The sequence below is a fragment of the Temnothorax nylanderi genome, unplaced genomic scaffold (assembly GCF_030848795.1).
Source record: "Temnothorax nylanderi isolate EJ_2023f unplaced genomic scaffold, tnyl_v1.0 TNYL_tig0081_pilon, whole genome shotgun sequence".
Lineage (NCBI taxonomy): Eukaryota > Metazoa > Arthropoda > Insecta > Hymenoptera > Formicidae > Temnothorax > Temnothorax nylanderi.
In genome coordinates this window covers 128684-153551 of record NW_027249143.1, presented here as the reverse complement: position 1 = coordinate 153551, position 24868 = coordinate 128684, and the positions used below count along the sequence as shown (strand labels likewise).

The 24868-nt window shown below is 32.6% G+C and overlaps 1 protein-coding gene across 2 annotated transcripts in view; it reads right to left on the bottom strand.

The window, feature by feature from the left end:
* Positions 1–1482: 1482 nt before the first annotated feature.
* Calx (sodium/calcium exchanger Calx) overlaps positions 1483–24868 on the bottom strand; it is a 72278-nt gene continuing 48892 nt past the window's right edge. For both annotated transcript variants that reach the window (XM_071709649.1, XM_071709650.1), the window contains exons 6-9: positions 21117–21275; positions 16408–16579; positions 14811–15117; positions 1483–13913 (exon numbers count right to left, since the gene is read on the bottom strand). In XM_071709649.1, coding sequence (XP_071565750.1) covers positions 14910–15117; positions 16408–16579; positions 21117–21275 — 539 coding nt within the window. In that variant the 3' untranslated portion in view covers positions 1483–13913; positions 14811–14909. The remainder of the gene's footprint in view (positions 13914–14810; positions 15118–16407; positions 16580–21116; positions 21276–24868) is intronic.

Sequence of the window (24868 nt, the reverse complement as noted above, 5' to 3'; positions counted from 1 at the left end):
TTGACAAAATAATTCTTGTTGAATCTATATCATCTATTCTTTTCTTTATTTATTGCACCACTCAATAACCACAATCAATTTAAATATTTTTCAATGTTACTGTGCCGTTCTCTCTCTTGACATAGTCCTCTCGTGAATGATGAAAAGTGAGGCGTTAAAATTCTATAGTATCATAGATAACTATGTTATCATTATCACTGCCCCGATTGTCGTTCTTGAAGCTGTTGCAATTTAGGGTAGGGATACTTAATTCCAGCTAAAAAATAATACGGACGCACAACTTTGAGGTAAAGTCTTCCTAAAATCATGGATATTATGGAATATTTATATCTGGTAGAGAGGGAGAGGGGGGGGAGAGAGAGAGAGAGAGAGAGAGAGGGAGAGAGAGACAGAAAAGAAAAAAGAATGAAAAGAGAGCAAAAGAAAGAAAGGGAGAAGACAAAAGCGAGAAAATGGGAAAGCAAGAAAAGAGGGGCGGGAGGAGAAAAAGAAACAATTTGTTAGTATGGAGATTATATTATATTTAAGTAAGAAGATTTAAAATTATAATAAATTTTATTTATTAATACATTTGAGTTAATTTGTGATATTTATTTGGTTATATATTTATTTATTTAAAAATATATAAATGCAAGTTTTAGGCGTAATTTAGATATTGCATTATTCGTATGAGGATTTAATTTAAAACAAAAGTGTAAACTTTATTCAAGTTGTTAAAAAATAACAATAACAATAATTTAATTAAAATAATCAAATTTTGCTTTATATAAAACTTATATAAAATTTTTCTCTTGTTTTTTTTCTTGAAAATAAAAGAAACCGAAACTGATAATAAAGTGATTTAATAATTAAGGGATATAACTTTATTCTATGTTGTGATATATAATTAGATTTTTGTAGTGGTGAATAGATCAAAGCTGTGACGTTATTACCGAATCGCGTGTATCAAACGAAATGACATAAAAAACTCCTTAATGATAATAATCTGATTTATTGATAATCTGATATAATTGATGTGATAATCTTTGATAACACCCTTTTTTATTTATCGCGATTGTTTCAAAAGCATAGTCAAATCATGACAAACAGTGACGTAATTCATAATAACGGGATCAGGATAAAGAATATACATAAATATAAACCATATTGCAATATAAACTGCTAATTTTGACAGTATTAAAAAGTTATTTTTAATCATGGCTGCAATTGCATAAGTGGCTGCTATAGATAAAATACTTACACTTCGCATATTTTCGTGCCTTTGTTTGTTTTCCAAAATTATGCATTTCGACTGATTCTTTTTTCCAAGATAATTAGTAACTTTGTCATTTGTAAACGCTGCAATACGATAAACAGATGACAATTAAATTACGATGCAGTTTAGCGTGAAAAATACGCGCGGGTGTAAGCTCACTTCCAATCTTCTTGGACAATCTCTTTGGACAGACATCTCTGGCGAGGAGGAAAAGGAACGAATATGAATTATAATTCTCATAACGTTCTATTTCGTAATTATTAGGCAATAACATAACACATAACAATACATATATACACGTGTATGTATGTCTACTGGCGAGCAGTATGTATGTTCGCGCTTACACGGTATAAAACTCACAACGTGCGTTTTTCGCGCTCGCTGCCCGCTGCAGCCGTTAATTAATTTCGAATTAATCGTCCTAAATCACGTAATGCATCATACCTCCGAATTTAGATTGCTTTCTTCCGAAGATTAATGCCTCGATTGTTATTAATTCGAGACAAAGAATTCTGAATTTCGTCAGAAAACTGTTTGGTATTTATATCAGATTAGATTAAACGATTCGTATCAGTGATTCATTAATATCGATTGTAAATTATGGTACTCGTGATCTAGGACGATAGCTTCGTTTATCTCACATTATAAAACACTTTGCTATATTAAACTTTGAAAGCAGTTTTACAGTGAAGCGATGTACGCACGATGCACGAGTCGGTAAACATCGCACGTATTCACTGTTCATGGAACCACCGTTTAATCTCTTAATCCTAGTCTGTATAACAGTTTTTTTTTTCTAAGGAACACACCGACTATCTTGTACATAATTTATTCTTATCCTTTGATAGATAAAGATCGTCGATGAGATGGACTTCGTAAATATATACGAAAAGTTTAAAGCATAATTGGACCAAATCCATGAATTTTAGGACATTTAACTCTCCTGGCACTCTAATGATTACAGTGAAATACTAGTACCATAATGCAACTTGCGAGAGGAAGAAAGAAAGAAGAGAGAGAGAGAGAGAGAGAGAGAGAGAGAGAGAGAGAGAGAGAGAAAGAAAAGGTGGTGTAATAGACATAGAATAAAAAAAAATATTATTTAAGAATTTACCTTGTGAACAAAATGCATGTTCCATGTATATGCATTGCTACTTTTAATAGAACATGCTAGTAAAATTGTAATGGAAAATAAAAGAAAAATATAAATTTCAGTATCAAATGCCAGTACTACAGTATAACAAATTAATAAGATATTAATAATATTTTGTTTGTTTATTAATAGAAGTACTAGTACTTTACTAGTAAAGCGATAATGATGTGTTTGTAACCGAAACAAAGTAAATCTTTTTAAAGTAATTATCAGTTAAGTACTAGTATCAATTATTAGTATCAACATTGCTACAACGTTTACTACTAGTTAGTCCTATTAGTAATATCTATTAATATTAACATTCGTACCGGAGAGTGCTAATAAAGTATTAGTACCAATGAAGTACTTACACACTTCAACAATAACGTAATATTTAAATTATGATATTGGTCCATTCCGGCTCTAAATCTTTCATATTTTTATTTCTGCAACTTTCGTTCTTCCTTCGCAAGGGAACAATAGTCATAAATATTTTTGCTCGCTAACAATATCGTTTACGTCGTTAGAGACATGTAAAGACAGTAAGGATGATAGATTGAACAATAGCATAGAGTATGAGGTATCCACCCGATAGTATGGAATATAGATTAGTTATAGAATACATACATGCACATTAGATGTCATGTGTGGTGTGTGTTAATGTGATGTGTGTGTTTGTGTACGTGTTCGTTTACAAGAGAAGGGAAGAGTGAAATCGGAGAAAGGAAGGAGAGAGGGAAGAATATGCAGAAAATTTACTAACATTTTCTCGGTAAGGTGCAGAAATTGTCATAGGAAAAATTTGGTACTTAAAAACAGTGCGGCCAGCCCCAAGTATAATAATATATACGAAAATAAGAGATAAAAAAAATACAATTATACAAAGTCTTGCAACTCTTGTAAATTATGCTTATAAAAAAACTTTCTAATTTTCCTCAATATGTCTTGTTTGAATAGACACCTATTTTTGATAAATCTACTGCTTCTTTTGCTTTATACATGAAAGTTGAGATGCAAGATGAAACTAAGAGATGCACTTATCGTGAATCGCCTGCTTTGATAATTAAAATGTTTTTATGTAACTTGTAATATCACAAATGATAATGTGATACAATATCTAAAAATAGATCCATTATTAAGTATCTTGTAATATTATTAAAGAATTTTTAAATAATGTTAAACTTATTTATATTAAACGTTTTCTTTTCGCTTTGTATTTAATTTTGAAATTTGCAAGCAAAATTTCATATTCTGCTTTAGACAAAAATGACATTCAACAGTTCACGTGCAATCACAATCATACATCAATTAATTCTTGGTCCGAATAGAGAAATTTGTCTGTCGGTCGTTGGTCTTTTTTGCGTATATAAATGACTAATTAATTGGACCAAAGTGAAAACTAGTTTATATTGGAAAACTATAATAGTGTATAATATAATAAGAAAATTGATAGTTTTAATCAGTCATGTGAAATACTTCACCTAAATTATCGATGTTTCAACTTTTTGCATTTTCACTCTTTGATAATATATATACTTGTAGTAATATGCACTCGTTAATAAAATAAGCTAAAAAAGAATTATTATTTAATTACATAATATTATATTTAATTCACGAAATACACAATTACTTTTTTATTTCTTCTTTCTTTATTTTTGCTATATTATTTTATTTAATTACTCTGTTAAAATCTCTTGGTGCTTAAAATAATAATGTATCGTAAAATTATCCGCGCGAAAAGTTATTAAAAATATTATTTTAAAATATTTATTTAAAACTTATTTAAAAATTGTAATAACTTTACATACACGACGTTTCTCCACAAATAAATACTAAAAGAATGAAATTTGTGAATTGTATTATCTACTAAAAAATTGTAGTTGCAAATGTAATATTTGTGATTATTAAAATTTTGAATTGATCTTATTATCTCATTATCTATTTTCTAAAATCATATTTATATAATATATAATAGCAAAGAGTGCAAACAATTTATTTGCTTAAACTTCTATGTCAGACTTTGGTTGTGTGTTTTTGTTGTGTTTCTACTGGTCCTTGTTATGCGTATATCGTATTCAATTTTGATTCCACGAAAGCCAATTATCGATGTAGATTCTGTTAATTAATCTACAACTAAGTATTAAAAAGTAAATTATTATTAGTTTACTTATGTCAATTATTTATAGAAAATTATTTAATTACCCATTAAATTATCCTCGAAGATAACATTTAATTGATAAATTAAAGTTATTCCGATTTTAATCACGCCAGAAATAAAAAAATGTTTAACAGGGATTAAAATCCAATAAGAGTTAATATGTATAAATAGTTTATAATTCTATATTTATTACGCAATCTATCACTCAAGAGCGTGTGAATGATATATATTCATGTCACCATTATTTTGAAACTATTTATTATCTATCTATCTATCTAAAATCTAATTCCCATTGTTATTAATTATTATTTGATTTTTCTATACTCTTTATAAAATTTTCAACATATGATAATATGACATAATATGTTTGTCACGATTTGATATTGATAAGTAATAGCATAACAGTGTACATGGTAATCTTCTAATCCATGTAAAAACTTTTGTTTTCAATTATACAACTTTATACGCTCTTGTGCGACAGAATGTAATTCGTAAAATTGGCCAGTTTAACTCCTCACAAAGAATTAATTTTGTGTGTGGGACGTGAGTGTGAATGTATGTATATGTATAATTTCGTGTGTGTAAAACTTATTTACTTTTAACAAGAAGTCAATTTTATTTGGCGGCCATATATATCTTCATATATATAATTATTATATAAGTTTATAATATATTTACGCTGTAACTTTCACAGCGTACAACTTTTAAATAAATAACATGTACCTACATATCTCCAACTAAACTACTTTCTAACGTATTAAAACTAAGAGTATAAAAACCATACAATATGAAACAACCAACAATTTGTCAATCAAAGCGGCGCGTATTTGTCTACTGGCCTATTTACACGGTCATTTTATTCGTTGTTTTCAAAATGCTGGAATCTGACATCCTCGATAGACGGTCGATAATCGGTGCTTATAAATATCGAATACGGGGGCTGGCCATGCGTAATGACAGTCTGTCTTCTGTTTTGAATAAGGCATTGGAAACTGATATACAATCAGGCCTCCGAAGTTACTTTCTCTATTAATTATTACTTTCCTTCTTGCTGCACTGTCAGTATTTACATTTACGGATGACCATGCGAGACTACACAAGATATATTTTTTACTCGCCTTTCGCTCTAAACATGGCCACGTAATCAAGTGGTAAATGTAAATAATAAGATCCCATCCCCATCCTCCTCTTTTTCCCTCTTCTCTGTCTCGGCAAAAGGAGAAGTAGTAACTAATAGAAAGTTTGAAAGTAATTAATACGAACGCTTATCTGTAATTCCGCAAAATCCTGGTGGTTTACATGAGAAAATAACGCAAACCACATAATATAGTTCATTTAATTACGTTATGTATATGTATACATATACATACATATAAATCTCCGAAATAATTGAGGAAAATTACTTCATTTTTCGTGGAATTATACAATTTTAACTTTAATTTGTAATTAAATTTAAAGAACAAAAACATCTTTATATATAAAAATTCCATATTTTTTACCGTGCTCTTACAATTAGTTCCAAAACTATTGGTTATCGGAATAATTTTTGCACTTTTTCTTGCTGCAAGAAAACAGTTAGGAACGATTATTAAGTCGCATTGTCAAAATTATCGGATCTACCACACAATATGTCCGTATAAATAACTTCGGCAAGGTTAATTTACACAGTTTGATATTTAATATTTAATCATTTATAATTTAAAAATCCAAAGAATATTATTTTCATAAATTCTTTTCTCTAAATGAGACATAGCTTTAACATTTGTAAAATATTTATATGTTCAGTTTTTGCGAATTCTCGAGTACTTTATCTATAGCGAAGAAATCTATTCGATTTCAATCACCTATTTCGAAACGACGAGTGACATCGGAATTTCACCGAGAATTCTTTTTAGTGGCTTTAAGCGTGTCAAACATACTTTAGATACCTACAATTCAACCCATCTAAACCAGACCTACACGCGCTATTGCGCAATAAACGTACGACCCATTATTATCAATCGGCCCAGATCGGAAATTTACGAAGGGAAAAGTATGCTAGAATGCGGATACGTAATGGATTTCAATTATGGGTCGATATAAGTCAATGGCATCAAATGTTAGCAATATTACTCAATAAACGTTTAATGCAATTATGTCAAAATTAAAGGTATTTTAATATTTAAAACTGAGAGAAATTAGTTTATCCAATTTTTTATGAATTTTGAGGGGAAAGAGTTGATGAATGTATTAACGAATGTTATTTTTAATGATATTAATGGAAACGGGCTTTTATAAAATACAGAAATTAAAATATAGAAATTAAAATATTAATTTGATCTTTATTTGATATATTTACTTCATAATTTCCTGACAATAATCAGATATTTTATAAATTTAGTTATATTTCGTTGTCCCCTATTCGTTGCAAAATTAATAAAATTTGACAGATTTGCCCATGATTTGTCGACACAAAATTGAAGACTGTTTATTATAAAATTAAGCTCGATTGTGTGGTTATTAGTTAGATCCTTTGAAACTTTCTGGCCTAAAGATAAATATATATTCAAACCTCCATTTAAAATAAAATAAGATTTAATATTGCAAGAAGGAAACATATAAAATCTAATTTTTCCTGTTTCGAACGAATGTTATTTTTATTCGAATTTTCCTTTGTATAGAATTTTCTGAACAATCGAATCTTCAAACAAATCAATCAAACAATGCAATTATCGGTTCTGTTCTCCATGAAAACCGTTTTGATTTGTTTAAATATTTTTCCAAACTGTTCAAACACTTTGACCACATCGAATCTGTATGAATCCGTGTCTAAACATTAAACTAAACTATATAATTGAAGAAACTGTTAACAATTATGCAAGAAGATCGTTAATACATGGTTACAGACAATTGGGTAAAGCAAGTATTCAGAATAGCAAAGTTGTAAAAGGTCTGCTTTAGGCTTTAAGGTTTTACATTTAACAGTTCGTGTATTCGGATTTATTGCATTCTTGTTTTGAATCCTTTGAGGGAGTTCGGGACGAGAATGCAATAAATCCGAATACATGAATGGGTGTTTTTCGGAGTAAATATTTGAAAATAGTGGACTGAAGAAGAGCGGGGAGTAGGCGGGGATTGAAATAGATGGCAGAAGAGAAAAAGTTCGGATAAATAGATAGATATAAACGGTTAGTCAAGAGAAATATGTAGAAAGCTAGAGGAATAGACGGAAATAGAGAGATCGCACATCAAGGTGAATCTTCGTCGGCGACGCTTCAATGCGTACGAACGCTGAGGTACGTGTAGCACTTTTGATTACACTCGATTATCTTCACTTGCTTTTGATCGCCTCCCGGCTCGAGCGCAATAAAAAAATCAAGTTCAAACGTTGAACGGAGAATTCATTGCAAAAATAACGCGCGTGACGATTTTCGCTTTTTGATATTTGTATCACGTATATAACCACAGCCACAATTCGCCCAGCGTGTAATGCATAATTAAGAAAACAAGACAAGAGGTGGTTTATTTCTATCTGGGATCAATCACTGCGAAAATAGTAAAACTCTTCAACCTACCTTTAAATAGATCAAGAAAAAACGGACGGTTTTTACTGACGCATATTATTCAGAATGCTCTCTTGGTCATCCGAATCACGCGTTTTGCATCGAGCTTACTCATGGATTAATTACGGCTGCCGTAACCGGAACTTTCTCGCATGAACAGCGTTCGATCGGTCGAGCAGTCGAGCGACGAAGGTTCGGTGACACGCTCGGAATCCCGTTTATTATTTTATCACTTGAACGCTTTGCTATTGAGTGCCTCTGTGTACATGTCCTACTGTGTACGTATAAATATTTATAATACAACTATCGCAAATTGTCGGATTAATAAAATATCTATGTGCCTGTTACCCTCATTTTCTTTTATAAGCGTTTGTTTTTTTCTAGGTGGCTATGTTAGACATTTCTCTTTTTTTTAGATTAATTCCGTGTTTGATAGATTTAAAAACGAGAGCAGTCAGTTTTTTTCTCACACAGTAAAGAATAAGTTAAGCGTACTGAAACAATTTTATAATTAATGTAACTACGTTTGACTTACTTTGAGACGACGGAGTAAGTTCTTTTGCGCCATTAAATTCATTATCTTTGTTTGAAACTAAATTAAACATATTATCTCTTTCTCCTGCTCATTTTTTCATTTGCCTTTCTTTCTCTCCTACATTCCTACAGAATTTTCTTCTTTTAACTCTCTCTGCGCTTTCTATACATATATATATATATATTTTTTTTTATTATTTGTAAGGTTTATCTTAGATGTAATTTTATAATTGTATTAAAGCTGAAAATCGGCGAACTAACTTAACTTTGTTTTGAACGTTTTATTCATTACAAACAGAACATTTTAAACAATACCGTAAAACATTTCTTCTTATCTAATCGATTAACATAAATTCAACCGCAATACCATCGATTTAAGTCAACAGGAATAATAAAAGTACTTAAGGGAAATTTGCAGTATAGGAACATAAAAAAGAAAGCATTTGTTAACAATTTCAAAAGATTTATTAAACTGAAGTCGCCAAACATAATATTGATATAGCAAATAAAATCTTTAAAAGCAAAATTGAAACCGTTGCAGCCGAATTTGTTTAATAATTATGACGGCGTCAATTCTGGGTTCAACTGCTAGAAATTATTAAATGTCCTTTTCCAATCAAATTTAGAAAACTACATAAAATAATTATTTTTATTATTGCAATTGTCTATGTAAAAATGAGAAAAAATAATTGATAGCATTAAGCTAGAAAACTGCGAGATTTAACGCCGCCATTGAACAATCAACAAAAATATTTTTCAAAATACTCTGATGATGTTGCGGTCCACATCAATTATTTATCTTAATTTTTGAATTATAATCCTGAATTATTCTTATAACTGTAATCTTAATATAAAAAATTATTTAAAAATCATGCAGTTGCTTGTAAATAATAAATTAAAAATCATTTAAATCATATTAATTCGACGACTACATTTAATTTGTTGATTTAAGTGTTTTTGTATGCACAATGTACGAGTAACTTTTGTAATAAACATTGTCTTAGGCATCTAAAAAACTTCGATGCCGCACACATCAATAATTTGTTATACATTTAAATGTTTGTTAAAGAATTTTCTTGCATGATAAGTACGTACAAATAATCGTATATTGTATAATAAAAAATAAATTAATATAACATACTGCTGCAGAAAATATTGAGCGAAAATATGATTAATATAATAAAATTAAACCGTCGTTTTAATGGAAGTTTAGCAGTATTATAATATCTTCAATTTCGAATGTAATATCTAATTAATTATTTAATTAGTATCAGTAGACATCGAAGATACGCCAATCAGCTATATTAAAATATCAGATCAAACGAAAACAATTTTTTCAGGATAAAAATCACAAGTTCATTAGTACAAAATCTGTTTTTCTTTAAATAATGTCACTTTTTTAACAGATCAACGGTTGGACGTTTAGGCATGTTGGGTTATGATATCATAATTGAAAGATCATATAAATTCTTTTTCTGGATTATATCTCGAAATAAATATGGCTTTCTTTCCAGTCTATGTTTAATAAAGCAACCTTGGAAAATAAATAATCGACAAGCGAGAGGCTAACTACTTATACTAATTCATAGAATAAAAATAAGTCATTATCTCATTTTGCATCTGTTAAACATAAAAAAAGTTAATATCGCTTAAAATATGTATAAGATAAATAAGCACAAATAAGGTAAGCGCATTAAACATAGCGTATTAGCGATATCATCAATGAATCGTACAGTGTAAGTTTTGCGGAGCAATATGTGTCTCTTTTGTAACGTGTATATGGCACGCGACATAAGTACGTTGTTATGTCAATTTATGTGCGATAACCTACCGCGAGAAAATCAACATATAATCTTTTATTTGATGTCATAATCCAATATGACTGGAAGAGAGAGAGAGAGAGAGAGAGAGAGAGAGAGAGAGAGAGAGAGAGAGAGAGAGAGAGAGAGAGAGAGAGAAGGAAAGAGAAAAGAGAAGATAGAAGGAGAGGAAGCAAAAGACATAAAAGAGAAGGGAGGAGGATGAAAGGAGGGACAGAAAGAGAGAATAAGAGAATCCTATCGCGAGCAAATGAGCAGAAGTACGCTTACAATAATTATATAATCCGAAAATAACGATTCGCTCTATTTCTTTCGTGATTACTAATTTTTATTTATAACGCAGAGTCCCTCAGGGTACGAGAACTAGGATTAACACCAATTATCATTAGTGCAGCTGACCCGACGGGTGTGCACGTCTGATTGCTCACATCTCCGCGCTTTCATAATACTGAGCAGCAGTCATCCCTTTTAAGCTAGGTTGATATTCGTAAGTAACAAATCACAATGGTGTAGTGACTTTGTACATACACGAGTGCTGCGTAGCAGCCCGTAAGGGGTTCGTTCAGATGTAATGTCTTTAAATCGACATCATGTAATTTCCATCCTCGTAATCTTCGTCTCGAGATCATCAACAACAGGTAAATTCGTGGTGAATTGTCAAGGGATAGGGGAGGGAATGGAAACAATTTCTTTCCTCTAACGTTACAAAAGCTGGTTATAAAATGCTAACAATAATATTCAAATCATGTTGATCATTTCCCTGCATTTATATGTTCATAGAACATCGCTAAGAACGCGGACGCCCATTTAGACATACTTTAAAAATCTCCATAATTATATTGAGATTCTTGTAACAACGCTAAATGTAAAATTCAATGCTGGTCGCAATATGCTGGTGCTGACTCCGTACTCCGAATTCAGAATGCAATTTTGTAGCGATATCATATTGGGAATCATTCCGTTTAAACGGATGTGTGTGTGTGTGTGTGTGTGTGTGTATCGGGATACAGTCTGCCTGTTTTCGCATAACTGTTGTATAACCGTTGCCTCGCGTCGGGTGCGACCTTCGATCGAAGGCAGTGTGGACCAATAGTCAAACTCTTAAACTCGCTGAGGACATTTTACATTCCTTCTTCAAAAATAACAAGCCGCGAAAAGTCGCACTTCTCCATTTAAACGTTTGTTATAACGAAATATTTGAATTTTTATCTATAGAAAAATGTCGAAATTAATTACCTAGACGAAAATTCAAGTGTTCTGAAGTTAGAATGTGCATAAAAAAGACTTTTGACTTTTCGCATTGTAATTTTTCAGGCAAATGTAATTTACGTTCGAAGGTCGCGATACAACTCGCGAAGGTGAGTCTAATATAATTTTGCGTTCGTCTCGCACTATCTATAACTACCCTTAACGGTAAATATGTTTCTGCTGGTATTCAATAACGCGATCTTGTTGGCAAGACGGTTATCAAGTCTGCTAACGATTTGTGCTGCTCTGATTGACGACGATCTCGAAAAATCTCTCGAATAGCGTTCATGCGAAATTAATCACACAAATAAAAAAAATGTCTAAAATTTTATAATATTACACATGCATCGGTCTTTTATTAAAACGTCTTTTTATCACGTCCCTCTTGATGTGTACCTATTTATGTATTATCCAAGTTTCCAAAATCGAAGAAAAGAATCTGTCGCAAAAATTTTATTTCCTACGTTTATAATTTATATGCTTAGAAAATTAATAATGTCACTTAGTATGCAATTTCATGGGATCTAATACACTGTTCTACTTTGAGATTAAATGAACAGTATGCTACCTAATTAAGCACACCTTAATTGTTACTGCAATTTTCAAGAGCCACTGATCCGCGATGGAGAAAATTGATGAAGTGTTTGACCAACAGCTGTGATGATAAACGATCTGTGAATCGACGTAATTAGTACTCATTTATAAACATTCTATAAATTATCTATCTACGTCAATTTTTGAATAACACGCGTTGAACAGATTTTGCCAATGCTGATTCATAATGAGAAAAAGTTGGCGCTAAAAATGTATAAAAATCCAATCTAACGTGAAAATATAAATGTATTTCACAATAAACGCGCTGAGAGACGTTTATCGATCGTCAATAGGATTGCCTAAGATTCTAGATTTCATTAGCAATGTGCCATGTCTTATCTCCAGTTGGAAATTTAAATTATTTGTCAACTTTTGCTATATATTGCATTCGTATATCAAAAAAGAAACTTTCCGATAAAAATTTTTATTAAAAATGCAATCATCAACGCCACTTTGGAATAAATCCCTATTAATTTTTATTATTCGTCAATTTATCTATTTCATAACGCGGTAACGACTATCTAGATCTGAAAAAGACGCGGAGATAAAAAGATCTGTCCGGCAACCCTCATCAGTAGCAACCAAAGTTATCAGGTGCGTCAAAGTAGTAAACTTGACTAGTTCATAAGCGTGTGGTCATCATGCACGTTTTAGCTATGCAATTATTGCAATGATAAAAATGCACTATGTTTTCCAATTCTATTACCAACTCGACGCAGTCATGCAATGTCCGATCGATCGCAGTTTCTTTTTCGAACTTTTGGATGCACGTTGCACGGTTTTATTCTAGTTTCGTTGAAATCGTATAGTATAAATCTAATATATATAAAATAAATATATTACACTAAAGAGAGATTATACAATAAAGGAAAACGTTTTTTCTAGCGAACCCTAGTAATTTCATAATTCCTGGTGTAAAATATCGGAAATGAATTTTTGAAAATTTATAAAACGGCAATGAATGAAACACATGACGGCTGGTATACTGCACAACAAGTGTCAACGGTTTGTCGCTCATTTCTGCTCAGGTGCTTGCGCACTTTTTTTTCGAAACAAAAAAAGAATTGCATTACAATCCGCTACTAAATTACCACATAGAAACCTGTGTATTTCTTAGAATTAAATAAATACAGTATGTACACATATGTGTGTGTACCCGCGATCTGATCAGTACATATATACGTATACTATCTATATAGCTTTCACCTTTCCTCTCCTTTTTCTTTTCTTTTTTCTTCTTTTCTTTCTTTTTTTGATAACAGCCAAATCTTTTTTGTGGGAAAATGGCATGACTAGAACGCACTTACTTCTTTCTCCCTTTGAATTATTTTAGGGCAAGCTCACACTTTTTCTCTCGCACGCACTTCTCTTCTCAGTTTTTTCCCCCCTTCTTCGTTTGTCCTTCCTTCCATCGATTCGCTTTCTTCTCTTTTCCTGGACACACTCGCAAGCACACCCATATTCTCAGATACCTATACATGCATACACATACATACACATATTCATTTAGTAGTAGTCACGCGAACATGTTCGTTGTTAATCGTCTCAGAGGATGAACTTATATGAGTTCCCGGCACAATTAGAGTTCGTTCTTCGCGAAATCGTATCGTCCCGATACCGCATCTGTGTCCTGCAATCAAAATCGAGGATCGCTTAAAAGACAACGCTAGAAAAAGACATATTCACTCAGATTAAAATATAATAAAAATAATGAATTAGGAATGAATAATAATTATCGAATGGAAATGGAAGATAGAAACACGGATTAAGTATCGGATGAGCGCAAAAATTCTTGCACCTTTATCAGAAGGTTATTAATTTATTTAATTAATATTTAATTAATTTCTTTCATAAACAAAACGTTCGACTTAATCCTCTAATTGCTTCTATAATCTTTTGTTATATAACGTTCTGGTAGTATTCATATAGCTCCATCATAAAAGATTAGTAGTCATTAAAAAAATGAAGAAATGTAATTTGTGAGCCCTCTTTTCATAATGAAAGTATAATCGAATCAGACTCTTATTCACATTTGACAGCTAATCTTCTCAACCTTATATAATGCATAGGCATATCTTACAGTAATTACAAACTGCTAGACGGTATCTCTTGAAAAAGGCTAGAACTTTTGGACTCATTCAAGAACTTAAAGAAAGAAAATATTTAAATTGTAAAATAATAATGTAAGTAAACATGAGCATCTTTTTAATTTGCGTGACATTCATGAAGCTTGAATGTCGATGATGTTGTGCGAAATCGAACATGAAAAGTCTGTGTAACAGTAATCATTCACTATAATTAATCTTAATTTGAAACATTTCCGTGATAAATCTTCAATATTAATTAATTATTAATATTATTAATTAATTAATGTAATTAAATTCATGTAAGAGCGAAATAACATTCCCAAGATGTGATAATGGGAATATTAAATTTCCAAAAATGACACAGCAGGATGATCTTGACGTATACTGCAAATAGTCGAACTGCAATACGTTTAAAAAATTAGAGATCTTCCGCTACTCACCGGTTAATAGTTTCGTTGAGCACGTGCCTTGGCGGACGCCAGAGCTAAGATATAAGCAGTGGATAGGCCGACGTAATGTGGCGTCATATTGGCCTTGGTTTAGAAACCCTGGATCACGCCGTAGGCCTCAAGGGTGGACATGATGAGGTAGATCAGCCAGAGGGAGAACAGGAACGCGGACGTGATGACCTTCGGTATAAAAGGCCCGCCCAATTCACCGCCGATCGACTTCATCACTCGTCTCACCAGCAGCACCACGATCACGAAGCAAGCCTCGCTGCAGAACAGGGTGACGGAGAAGGCCAGGCTGCGTTTCATGAAAGAAAGTCATCCGGATGTAGTTGGGCGATGTGGAAGCGACAGTAAAGTTTCATTCGGGATTTTTGCATAGAGAGAGACGCGATTCGAGTGAGCGGCCATGAAATCGAGCGTTCAACTCTTTTACGAAGACCACTCAAATCTCCGTCTTGCTTATTGATCTAAAAATAGAGAACTGTAATGCACTCTGCTCTGTAATTCCACTCTCTACAACGTCTCTGTATAATGCACTCTCAGAAACTGAGCCTAGAATTTCAATCGTTTCAACAAGTATACATGATGCAACACGGTACTGTATCATGTTCTTGTTACAAAACGCCCAATATCATGCGATACGAAGCCGCGTACAACACTCCAGTGGCCGACCCGTCGAAATCCTCGTGAAATAGGATACAGTGTCAGCGTCGTGGTGTAAAAAATTGTACGCCATGAAATAGATACTTTTTAACAAGTTTTTAACATTTTAACAACAGCATTGTTTTTCACGACGACGAGTGCGTACAAAATGTTAAAAAAAGTAGAAAGCCATTCTCTCCGTGCTAATAGTATTGTACGAATTCTGGGGCAGTGCCGATCGTTTCGATATCATCACGTGGAGTGTCTATATTGATGTGGATAAACGGTCTATCTCTCGGGTTCTTCGAAATTTCACTAATGGCAATTTCGTCGAGCGGAACAATGGCAGTCGCGTTAACTGTCGTCGTCTCGCGAGGGCGATGTCAGCCAAGTTGCCGTCGCCGTGTGCTTCGATCAAATATCTTAGAAATAGTTTCACGAATGAGATCGTAAATGGGGAATGATGGTTGGTTATCGAGGTCACGCTTTACTTAATCTGACGTAACGTTATCTCGTTCCGTGTCATCGCGCCATATCCGATTTCGACGATCCCAAACTAGCCGTGTGCCGAAAACGCGCTCGCGGATTATAACTTACTAATTGAGAACCAATTTTATTGTTAACTTAAGCAATATAAATACACGCATCTCCATACATACGCGTACAAATACAAATTTTCATTACAGAATTAACGAGAAATAAATGTTCAGTGATATCTCCAGATCCATGCACCAAATTTTATGTATTAATACATAATGAAGAATTAATATATAATATAATAAAGAATAATTTTTTTTATTATCTGTTGTATCAGAAAGTGTTTTAGGAAAAACATATACGTTTTAAATGGTGAAAATCATCATGTCTTGGATTTGAATGCAGGTGTTTAGTAAATCTTGCATTTTTATGACACTGAATGTTCGTAATTGCTTTTATTACTTACTTGCCAGGTTCGACGAGGAACGGTTCGCTGTGGCAAGCACGGTAAATGGCGGCGATACTCCACGCGACGCCGATTCCCAGGAAGACGTTTACCGCGTTACTTCCAGTCACATTGCCCACACTCGCGTCAGCATACTTGTCCTGGCAAGCGGCCACTTTGCTCGCGAACGTGTCTGAAATAATTCCGAGTCTTTGTTATTCTAATGAGTAACGTGCACGGGACTATCAGTGCATGCACGAACAACAAGATTTGTTAGAATATCGTTATATTTGAACATAACTATCATAATATATAACATATCCCACATAGCATGCATATCAAAAAGACGTCCAGAAGATATCCCGAAGATATCCTATCTCCTAAATATATCTTCGGGATATCTTCTGGACGTCTTTTTGATATGCATGTTATGTGGGATATAAAGTATTTTTTGAAATGCTTAAAATATTTCGGATGTTTCTACTATATATAGAGGTACATTTCCTTTTTCTTAACGCTTTTTCAGATTATTTGTGTAAGTTATTTTCATTTTTAATAAAATAATCGGTGAATTATTTATAAGATATTTCCTAACTGGTATAGTACATATATAAAAAAGAGTGATTTTTTTTTTATGAAGAAATAATGAAGAATAAATCATGTGCTTCAAATTTTATATCGCGGACTTTACACCATTTTTTGTGAAAAGGTTTGATATTTTAGTACATTTTCAGTATATAGGTATAGATATATAAAAGAGAGATACACGCGATGGCAAATATTTTACGTAGGAGACATAAAGAAATTGAAAATTTATTATAGTTTCCTAAAAATTATATAAATAATAAGTATACATTTTTAACAGTCACAATGTTGTGTTTTTCAAGAAGTAACAAGTAAAAAAGGCTTTGAGGGTACAACACGGTTGATAGTGCGTTAAATTAACGTTATATCAATCTTTAACCAACAGAATACGTAATTATACGCATGTTTTGGCTCTTCTTTGAGCCATTATCAACGATACATTAACAGTTAAATCAAAATATTTTTCATACTTTTCTTTCAGTCCATTCTTAAAAGTACATTTCCTCGCCGAGCGGTCAAGGTCGGCGAGCCCAAGGTTTATTTAGCCGTTATCCTTTTTTATGCTTCCGCAAGTTTAATGCTTCATTCGCGGTGTTATGTAGAGATAAAACTATATTTCACGCCAGCGTCGCATGTATATGACCCACGCAAGTAACAAAGTAGGTTTTTAGCACGCATTCCGTCGGGAATCAAAAATCGTCAACCGCACTTAAAGCCGTTGAGCTGCAGGACGCGATTTGCGGTAACGGTTTGCTTGGTATATACGCGCGGCTTGTACCAGTTTGCTGCAGTTTATGGCAGGCGCGTAAGTTCGGTCGTGGAGTTGAGCGCGAGAGGGTGAGCTGTACGTCGTTGTTGTTACAGCAAGGGTAAGAAAATCCCGTAATGCGGAGCACATATGTGAAAGCACGTATGTGTGTTTAATAATAACGTGGTAAAACGTACGCTCCAAATTCGCGCGCGGCGTAAATACGACAGTTTCCAAAATTATCTAATATATCGGCACAGATGTGGGTGAAAATTCTCCAGAGACTTGTTGGAAAAATGTACGTTTGAGAAAATATTTTCTTGAAAATTTTACTAATTGAGACAAGCGAGATTTTTATGAAACACGCTGCTATAAAGGTTATATTTATTCATATGTCGCAACGAAGCACGTGCTCGGTAAGACGCATTCTCTGTAATGTCTCATCTTCTATTCACTTTGCGTCACTACTATTCTCTACAATTGTATGTACCGACAATACACTAATTAATTAGTCCGAATTAGCGAGGATGATTGTTTATGCTAAGCTTGTGCTCAGCATACCTAACGTTACGTATGCTTTTGGTATTTACTGCTGGCTGTCACACCAGTAGTAACGCTCAGTAATTTATCCACCGTGAATGATATCTTGTCTCGCATTAGCATGAAACAGTAATTAATTATCTTAATGATTATTTTAGTAATTAATGAGTAAAATAGTTACGCTTAATTATTAATTAATAATTATAAACTTTACAAACTGTTAATATCTATCAACAAACAAACTCCTTCACACAAGTCTACCTTCAAACAAGTAGAATTCGTGACAATGGCCGATAAGTGTAGATATTCGTACAATTTCTTTCTTTCAATTGGACAATGATTATTAAGTTATAGATTTCATATTCAACAGCATTAACAAAATATCGAAGACATTATCCAGTAGTAAAATAATAATAAATAAATTTTTAAAGGTTTAAATGAAATGATATACATACATATATATATAATATTTATTTTACGTAAAATACGGGCTTCGTATAGATTTGCGGTTTGCCTCGCTACTTTGCTACGCGCGATTTAACGCAATACGGAACGTCTTTTGATACCATGTTCTGTGAAATTCTGGGACACCTTATAAGTATTCTAAATAAATCCTTTCTTGGTTTTTTGCCGGTGATACGGAGAGAAAGATAGCCTAACCGATCTCGGTGAACGGTACTTTGGGACATCGGAGGTACCCTCCGGCATAAATATTGATGAGGTCCTGGGAGAAGAAAGTTTCTTGTAAAGTTTCTAAGAGGGAAGAGACACACAAGGAGAGCACAGTGGCCTTTAAGTAATCCAGCCAAGAAGCCATGCATTATGCAGATCTCGTCAATATTCGGTCGATGTGGCGACTGGGCTAGTATTTTTAAGACAAATATAATTTAGAATTGCGTATTCTTTTATGTAATTTAAAAAGCCGTGATGATATAAAATATTATTTGTATTATATTTTTAAAAGAAAAAGTATGAAAACATTTATATTGATATCGTATATAAAGCAACGACTGTAACGAAAATTAGAGAATCAATGATTCTTATGAGAAATTTTACAATAATTAAACAAAAATATAAAAAAAAATGTTTCTGAAACGTATTAGTTTCTTAAAGTGTTAGAATATAAAATAATATCTATAAGATATATGTTAATTAAATTTTTTTGTATTCTCAGCTGTTTTTGATAAAGGAATTATATTCCGCGGACGTATAATAAAAATAAACGCATGTTATAATAAAACTAAAATTATGCTACATATTTCCATGCACTGATGTTTTGGCTAAAACTTAAATTTGAAAGAACGTAAATTTGTAACAAAGAAATACTAGAATATTTTTACTCTCTATGCAAGTTAAAATAATAATTAAAATCACCGTAGTTACAAGTTTTTTTTCGCATCAAAATGGAGTAACTGTATTCACTGAACATTAAGATTTTATGAACATATTTGGGATAATCAATTTCGAATCGTTGTTTTAGATGTAAATTTTGAATGTAACCTACACGGAGAGAATTTTGTGTTATATTTTACCCTTAAATTCACTACAAACTTGGGACAACTTGACAACCAAGGAATTTTTAAAATATACAAAAGACATTTTACAAACAACGTGATAAAAATTACCAAGCAGATTGGTAAATTTTGAAAAATTATTGAAATTTCGTAGGTATATTTTAGTAAAATTAATCAAACATTAATCAGAATAGCTCGCATAAAATTCTTGGTGGTACATGTTGTCCCACAACTACCACGATTTCAGGGTAAATTTTAAGAGAAAATTCTCTCCGTGTATTGACCCAGAAACTCGAAATGACGCCGCTGTCGTTACGCTTTTAATAGCTTTTGATAACGCCTACTCAAGTGATTTATTAAATGCCCTCGTCGTGAATTTCGTACAAAAATAGCAAAAGAAATAAAGGTCAGGTCGTAATTATTTCTGAAGATTTTTTATATTACTAATTTTTGTAAATATGTACGGATATACTCATTGTCAGATTTTTCCAAAAAATTATTGATGCAATAAAACATAAATAACTTTCAACCAATTAAACTATTAAAAACTGAAATGTTTAATAAAGTTATCTCTCTTTTTTTTCTTTTTCAAGAAAAATATGAAATACCGTGGAATCTGAAGTATTTAAAAAAGTCTAACATAAAACATATTAAAGTACAATGTAATGCGAAGAAGTTTTGTACAAACAAAAAAATGGAAAATTCCAACACGGTTACAGTAATATTAGGAGTGTAGAATATTTAAAAAAATGGAATAAGGTTCCGTAATATATCATTTTCTCGCCCCCCCCCTCCCCGTATATCAAATATAATTCCCCTTATTTCAGAGGAGGGCAGAGAAGATTGGTGTATTTTCTGGCCTCCTGTATGTATATAATCTCTTTAACATAAATATATTGTACTTCAACGTTGCCATAAGTCTTCTAAGGTGAACATTTTAATGTTGCTACTTTAATTTTGACACATTTACAATATTGTAATTTTAACAATGTAATTTTACAAAAGCAATTCCTTGTGCTGTATAAACGAAGATAGTGTATTTAATTCGAGTTTATGGCGGCACGTATTAAAACTTCCACCCGGTATACGAAAGATCATAGGCCGTCGACAGCCATTATTCCTGGACACAAAGACTAAGTGCAATAAATTATCATTACTCTCCTCGCTTAATCCTAAAAGCCTGCCGGAATATAGCAGAACGTCATAAGTGGAACGCGATCAATGCGAAATACAAAAATAAACTAATGTAGGAGACATGTTAGTCGCTTTTCTAATACTATTCTCTCACTCAATATTACCCTCTTTCCCAATACATTAATTGTCCCCCGTTTTTGGATACTTACCAGGAATGCTGGTACCGAGGGCGACAAAAAGAATCGCGGTGACAGAGTCCTTGATACCCAAAGTGCAACCGAAATACGAGGCAATGTCGCCGATTACCGCCGTAACAACGCCGATCCCTAGAATGCTGACGATAAAGCACAAATAACCACCGGCGATATCTGAAATTTTAAAAATGTTTCCCTTAGTTTTGCGAAAGTACAACAAAGAGATTTTTAAGACTGGATTGTCAAATAATATAAATATTGTACGCGCGTATTTTTGTTTGTATATAAAATAGAAGAAATAAAGAAATATAATACATATATAAAATACATCTCGTAACAAATGGCTATAAAAAATTAATTAAAATATAACTTTAAAATTAATATTGAAATTTATTTTAATTAATGGATTAGTTATTGAAATTTTGGTGATATTTTGGGGACTAATAGAAAAACATTGTGTAATAGTACCAAAGAGCTGTAATCACTTTGCACGATGTGCGAGATGAGCTAAATGCAAATTATGTATAAAGTGACGCTCTTCGTTCACCCAAACATGCACTACCACGTAACCACACGTTTGAGAGCTTAATTAGTCTAGTTAAAAGTCCACAATTTTTCCTCATTTATGTCCACTCTCGGGAGTAATTGTGCTGCCTCAGATCGATTCAGCTTGGCTTTTACAAATCGCGAAGCACGTGACGTTAAAAGCGTTATTTTACCGTAATAGGCTATTTCCGATAAATAAAATTACTTGTAGAAATTAGTTTAAAACTGTCATAAATGGACATAGTTTCTATTAAAATTTTGCACGTGTACAACTCTTGTACAATTTTTAATCCAAAATTTTATATAGTGTGCATCTTGTTGTTCTGTACCTACATATTATATTTTGCTTATAAAGTAATGTATTATATTAGACTATATAAATTATGCAAGCTTTATATAAAAATTATATAAAATTTTGTGCTAATACCTATAGAGTATAGTCAATCGAATTCAATGATGCGGCAATCTTTTTCACAGCAGCTACTTTTTCAGATTATTTTCATTTGTATTACACTCAATTATATTCTTTTCTTCCTGTTAGATTTTACGCCACACTTTACATTGAAACTGATGTTAGGAGACTATTTTTTTTAAACTACGTGAACTCTCAATCCCCAATACATTATTATGAAAATGGAAGAGATCTCCTTTCGTAAACGTAACAATATTCTTGAAAAGAAACTGCCTTCTCACATTTGTGCGTGCAGGTCTATAGAATTGTAATCGCTCCTCAAGATCAAACGACGAAAGTCCTTGAGGCGGCATATAATGGTGCGGATATCTATTATCAGCTTCTAACATTCGCCGAACAATCGACCGAGATATTTGCAATTGAAACTCGCGGAACACCTTCTGTAGAAGTGTTATCAAAGACATTTAAAATTCTTTGAGAGCAGCGAGGCTGACGCAGTTCATGCTGCAAGCTGCAAGTAAAGTACTCTCTCTCTCTCTCTCTCTCTCTCTCTCTCTCTCTCTCTCTCTCTCTCTCTCTCTCTCTCTCTCTCTCTCTCTGTGAGCGCGCGCAACAAAAGGAATTTATTATTAGAAATCTGTATACGAAGATACATTTACGATGGAACGCGTAGGCGTTAATATAGCTAAAGAGTCTGCAAACACGCGGTTAGTTTTACTGTTAACACGTGGCCGATGTATATTATTGCAACACGCTTGCTATACTCCCCCTACTAAATTTGACTTGATTTATTAAAGTGTTTCGTGGTCTTTTACAAACAATTCGTTCTTATTGATTACGTTATGTAATTATTGGAAAATTGAGCGGGTTCGGAAAATTCTCTTGAAATAAACTCGCGACTAACGATTTTTAATAAAAAGCTTGAAAATATTAAAATTAGTTACAAATGTAATTCTTACATAAGTAACACGGATCATTTATTCTAATCAAAAACGTAAATGAAAACATATTCTATACTAAAGAAAGATTCTGTTTTTAGTAATCTAGTTTTTCTTATTTTGTTTCTATTTTAAGTTCTCCTAATATACATAAACGTGATATTGTCTTTAGCACCAAGAAACGATTTTTTGTGAGAAAAGTTTTTCTAATTTACTTATTACTAATTTACTTTTATTACTTTATTTATTTTATTGAAGCAAACTTATCACATCCGTTGTAAAAAATTTATTAATTCTTAATTTTTATTAAGGAAAAACATATTTAGTATCTCGCTACTCTGTAACAGCTATTGTCGTAAATTCTGAACGAAATTTACTTTAGAAAAGAGTATAGAAGCACAGGTCACCATAAATCACTTGGAAATTTCGTGGAAATTTCATGAGAGAGAGCAGAGAACCGCTGTACGTATAGCGTTCTCTATCTATCTATCTGTTTGTATATGTGCGCACATTTGTCTGTATATAGGTCTGTATATGTATATAGGTATTGTATATGCCTATATAGGATTTTCGAATATCCTGAAAAAGCCGTGAAACTGAGATATTGCGCGCTAAAACATTTCTGCGTTTAGCTAAATAATTTAAAACGGCCAATTTTCGGGCAATTAAAGGATGTTAAAAATATATTTAATAATTGCAATAAAAATATACAATCGTTAACGTTTCGAGCCTTTCTTGGCCTTCTTCAGAACCATAAAAAACTAAGAAAAACGCATTACAAGTGTCTCGTATCAATTCACAATAAAAGAATCAGAGTCGATCTGGCGCCTCAATTTACATTAATCACAGTAGATCTCACCCATGAATATGGACAAATAGTCAAAATGAAGTCGGAGAGTACATCGTCGAATATTCGTCAAAATTACATACAGAATCGGCCGTAGTCTTCGTTGCATGACTCATGTGTATCCGTGAAAACCATGTAATTGAGAAACCTTCTTTGTCGCAGACCAACTTAGTGGCAACTATATAGAAATTTTTTGAAAATCCCGTAACAAACAATGTAAAAATATATATATTGAATTTAGACTAATCAGGGGACTCACATAAGCGATCAATACAACAAGAATGAGGATGAATTCTTTTCATCGTCTTCCGAAAGCGTGTGGTCGTCGCGAAGAAGTCTTTTGTAATCCTTCGCGACGACCACACGCTTTCGGAAGACGATGGAAAGAATTCATCCTCATTCTTGTCGTATTGATCGCTTATGTGAGTCCCCTGATTAGTCTAAATTCAATATATATAATTTTTAGAAAAATAAAGAAGGTTTCTCAATTACATGGTTTTCACGGACACACATGAGTCATGCAACGAAGAATACGGCCGATTCTGTATGTAATTTTGACGAATATTCGACGATGTACTCTCCGACTTCACTATTTGACTATTTGTCCATATTCATGGGTGAGATCTACTGTGATTAATGTAAATTGAGGGAGGCGCTAGATCGACTCTGATTCTTTTATTGTGAATTGATACGAGACACTTGTAATGCGTTTTTTTTAGTTTTTTATGGTTCTGAAGAAGGCCAAGTAAGGCTCGAAACGTTAACGATTGTATATTTTTATTGAAATTATTAACTATATTTTTAACATCCTTTAATTGCTCGAAAATTGGCCGTTTTAAATTATTTAGCTTTTGCTTAGTCGAGCGAGATTATTTTGTTATTTGTTTCTGCGTTTATATACATAACTTGCAAATTAAGTTCTTGGGAATTCAACTATCATCTTCGGATTTTGCTAGCTTTTCCAGCAACATATCTCACCGCAGAAAATTGCGCTTAGTAAAATGACGCGTTCATAAATCTCGTA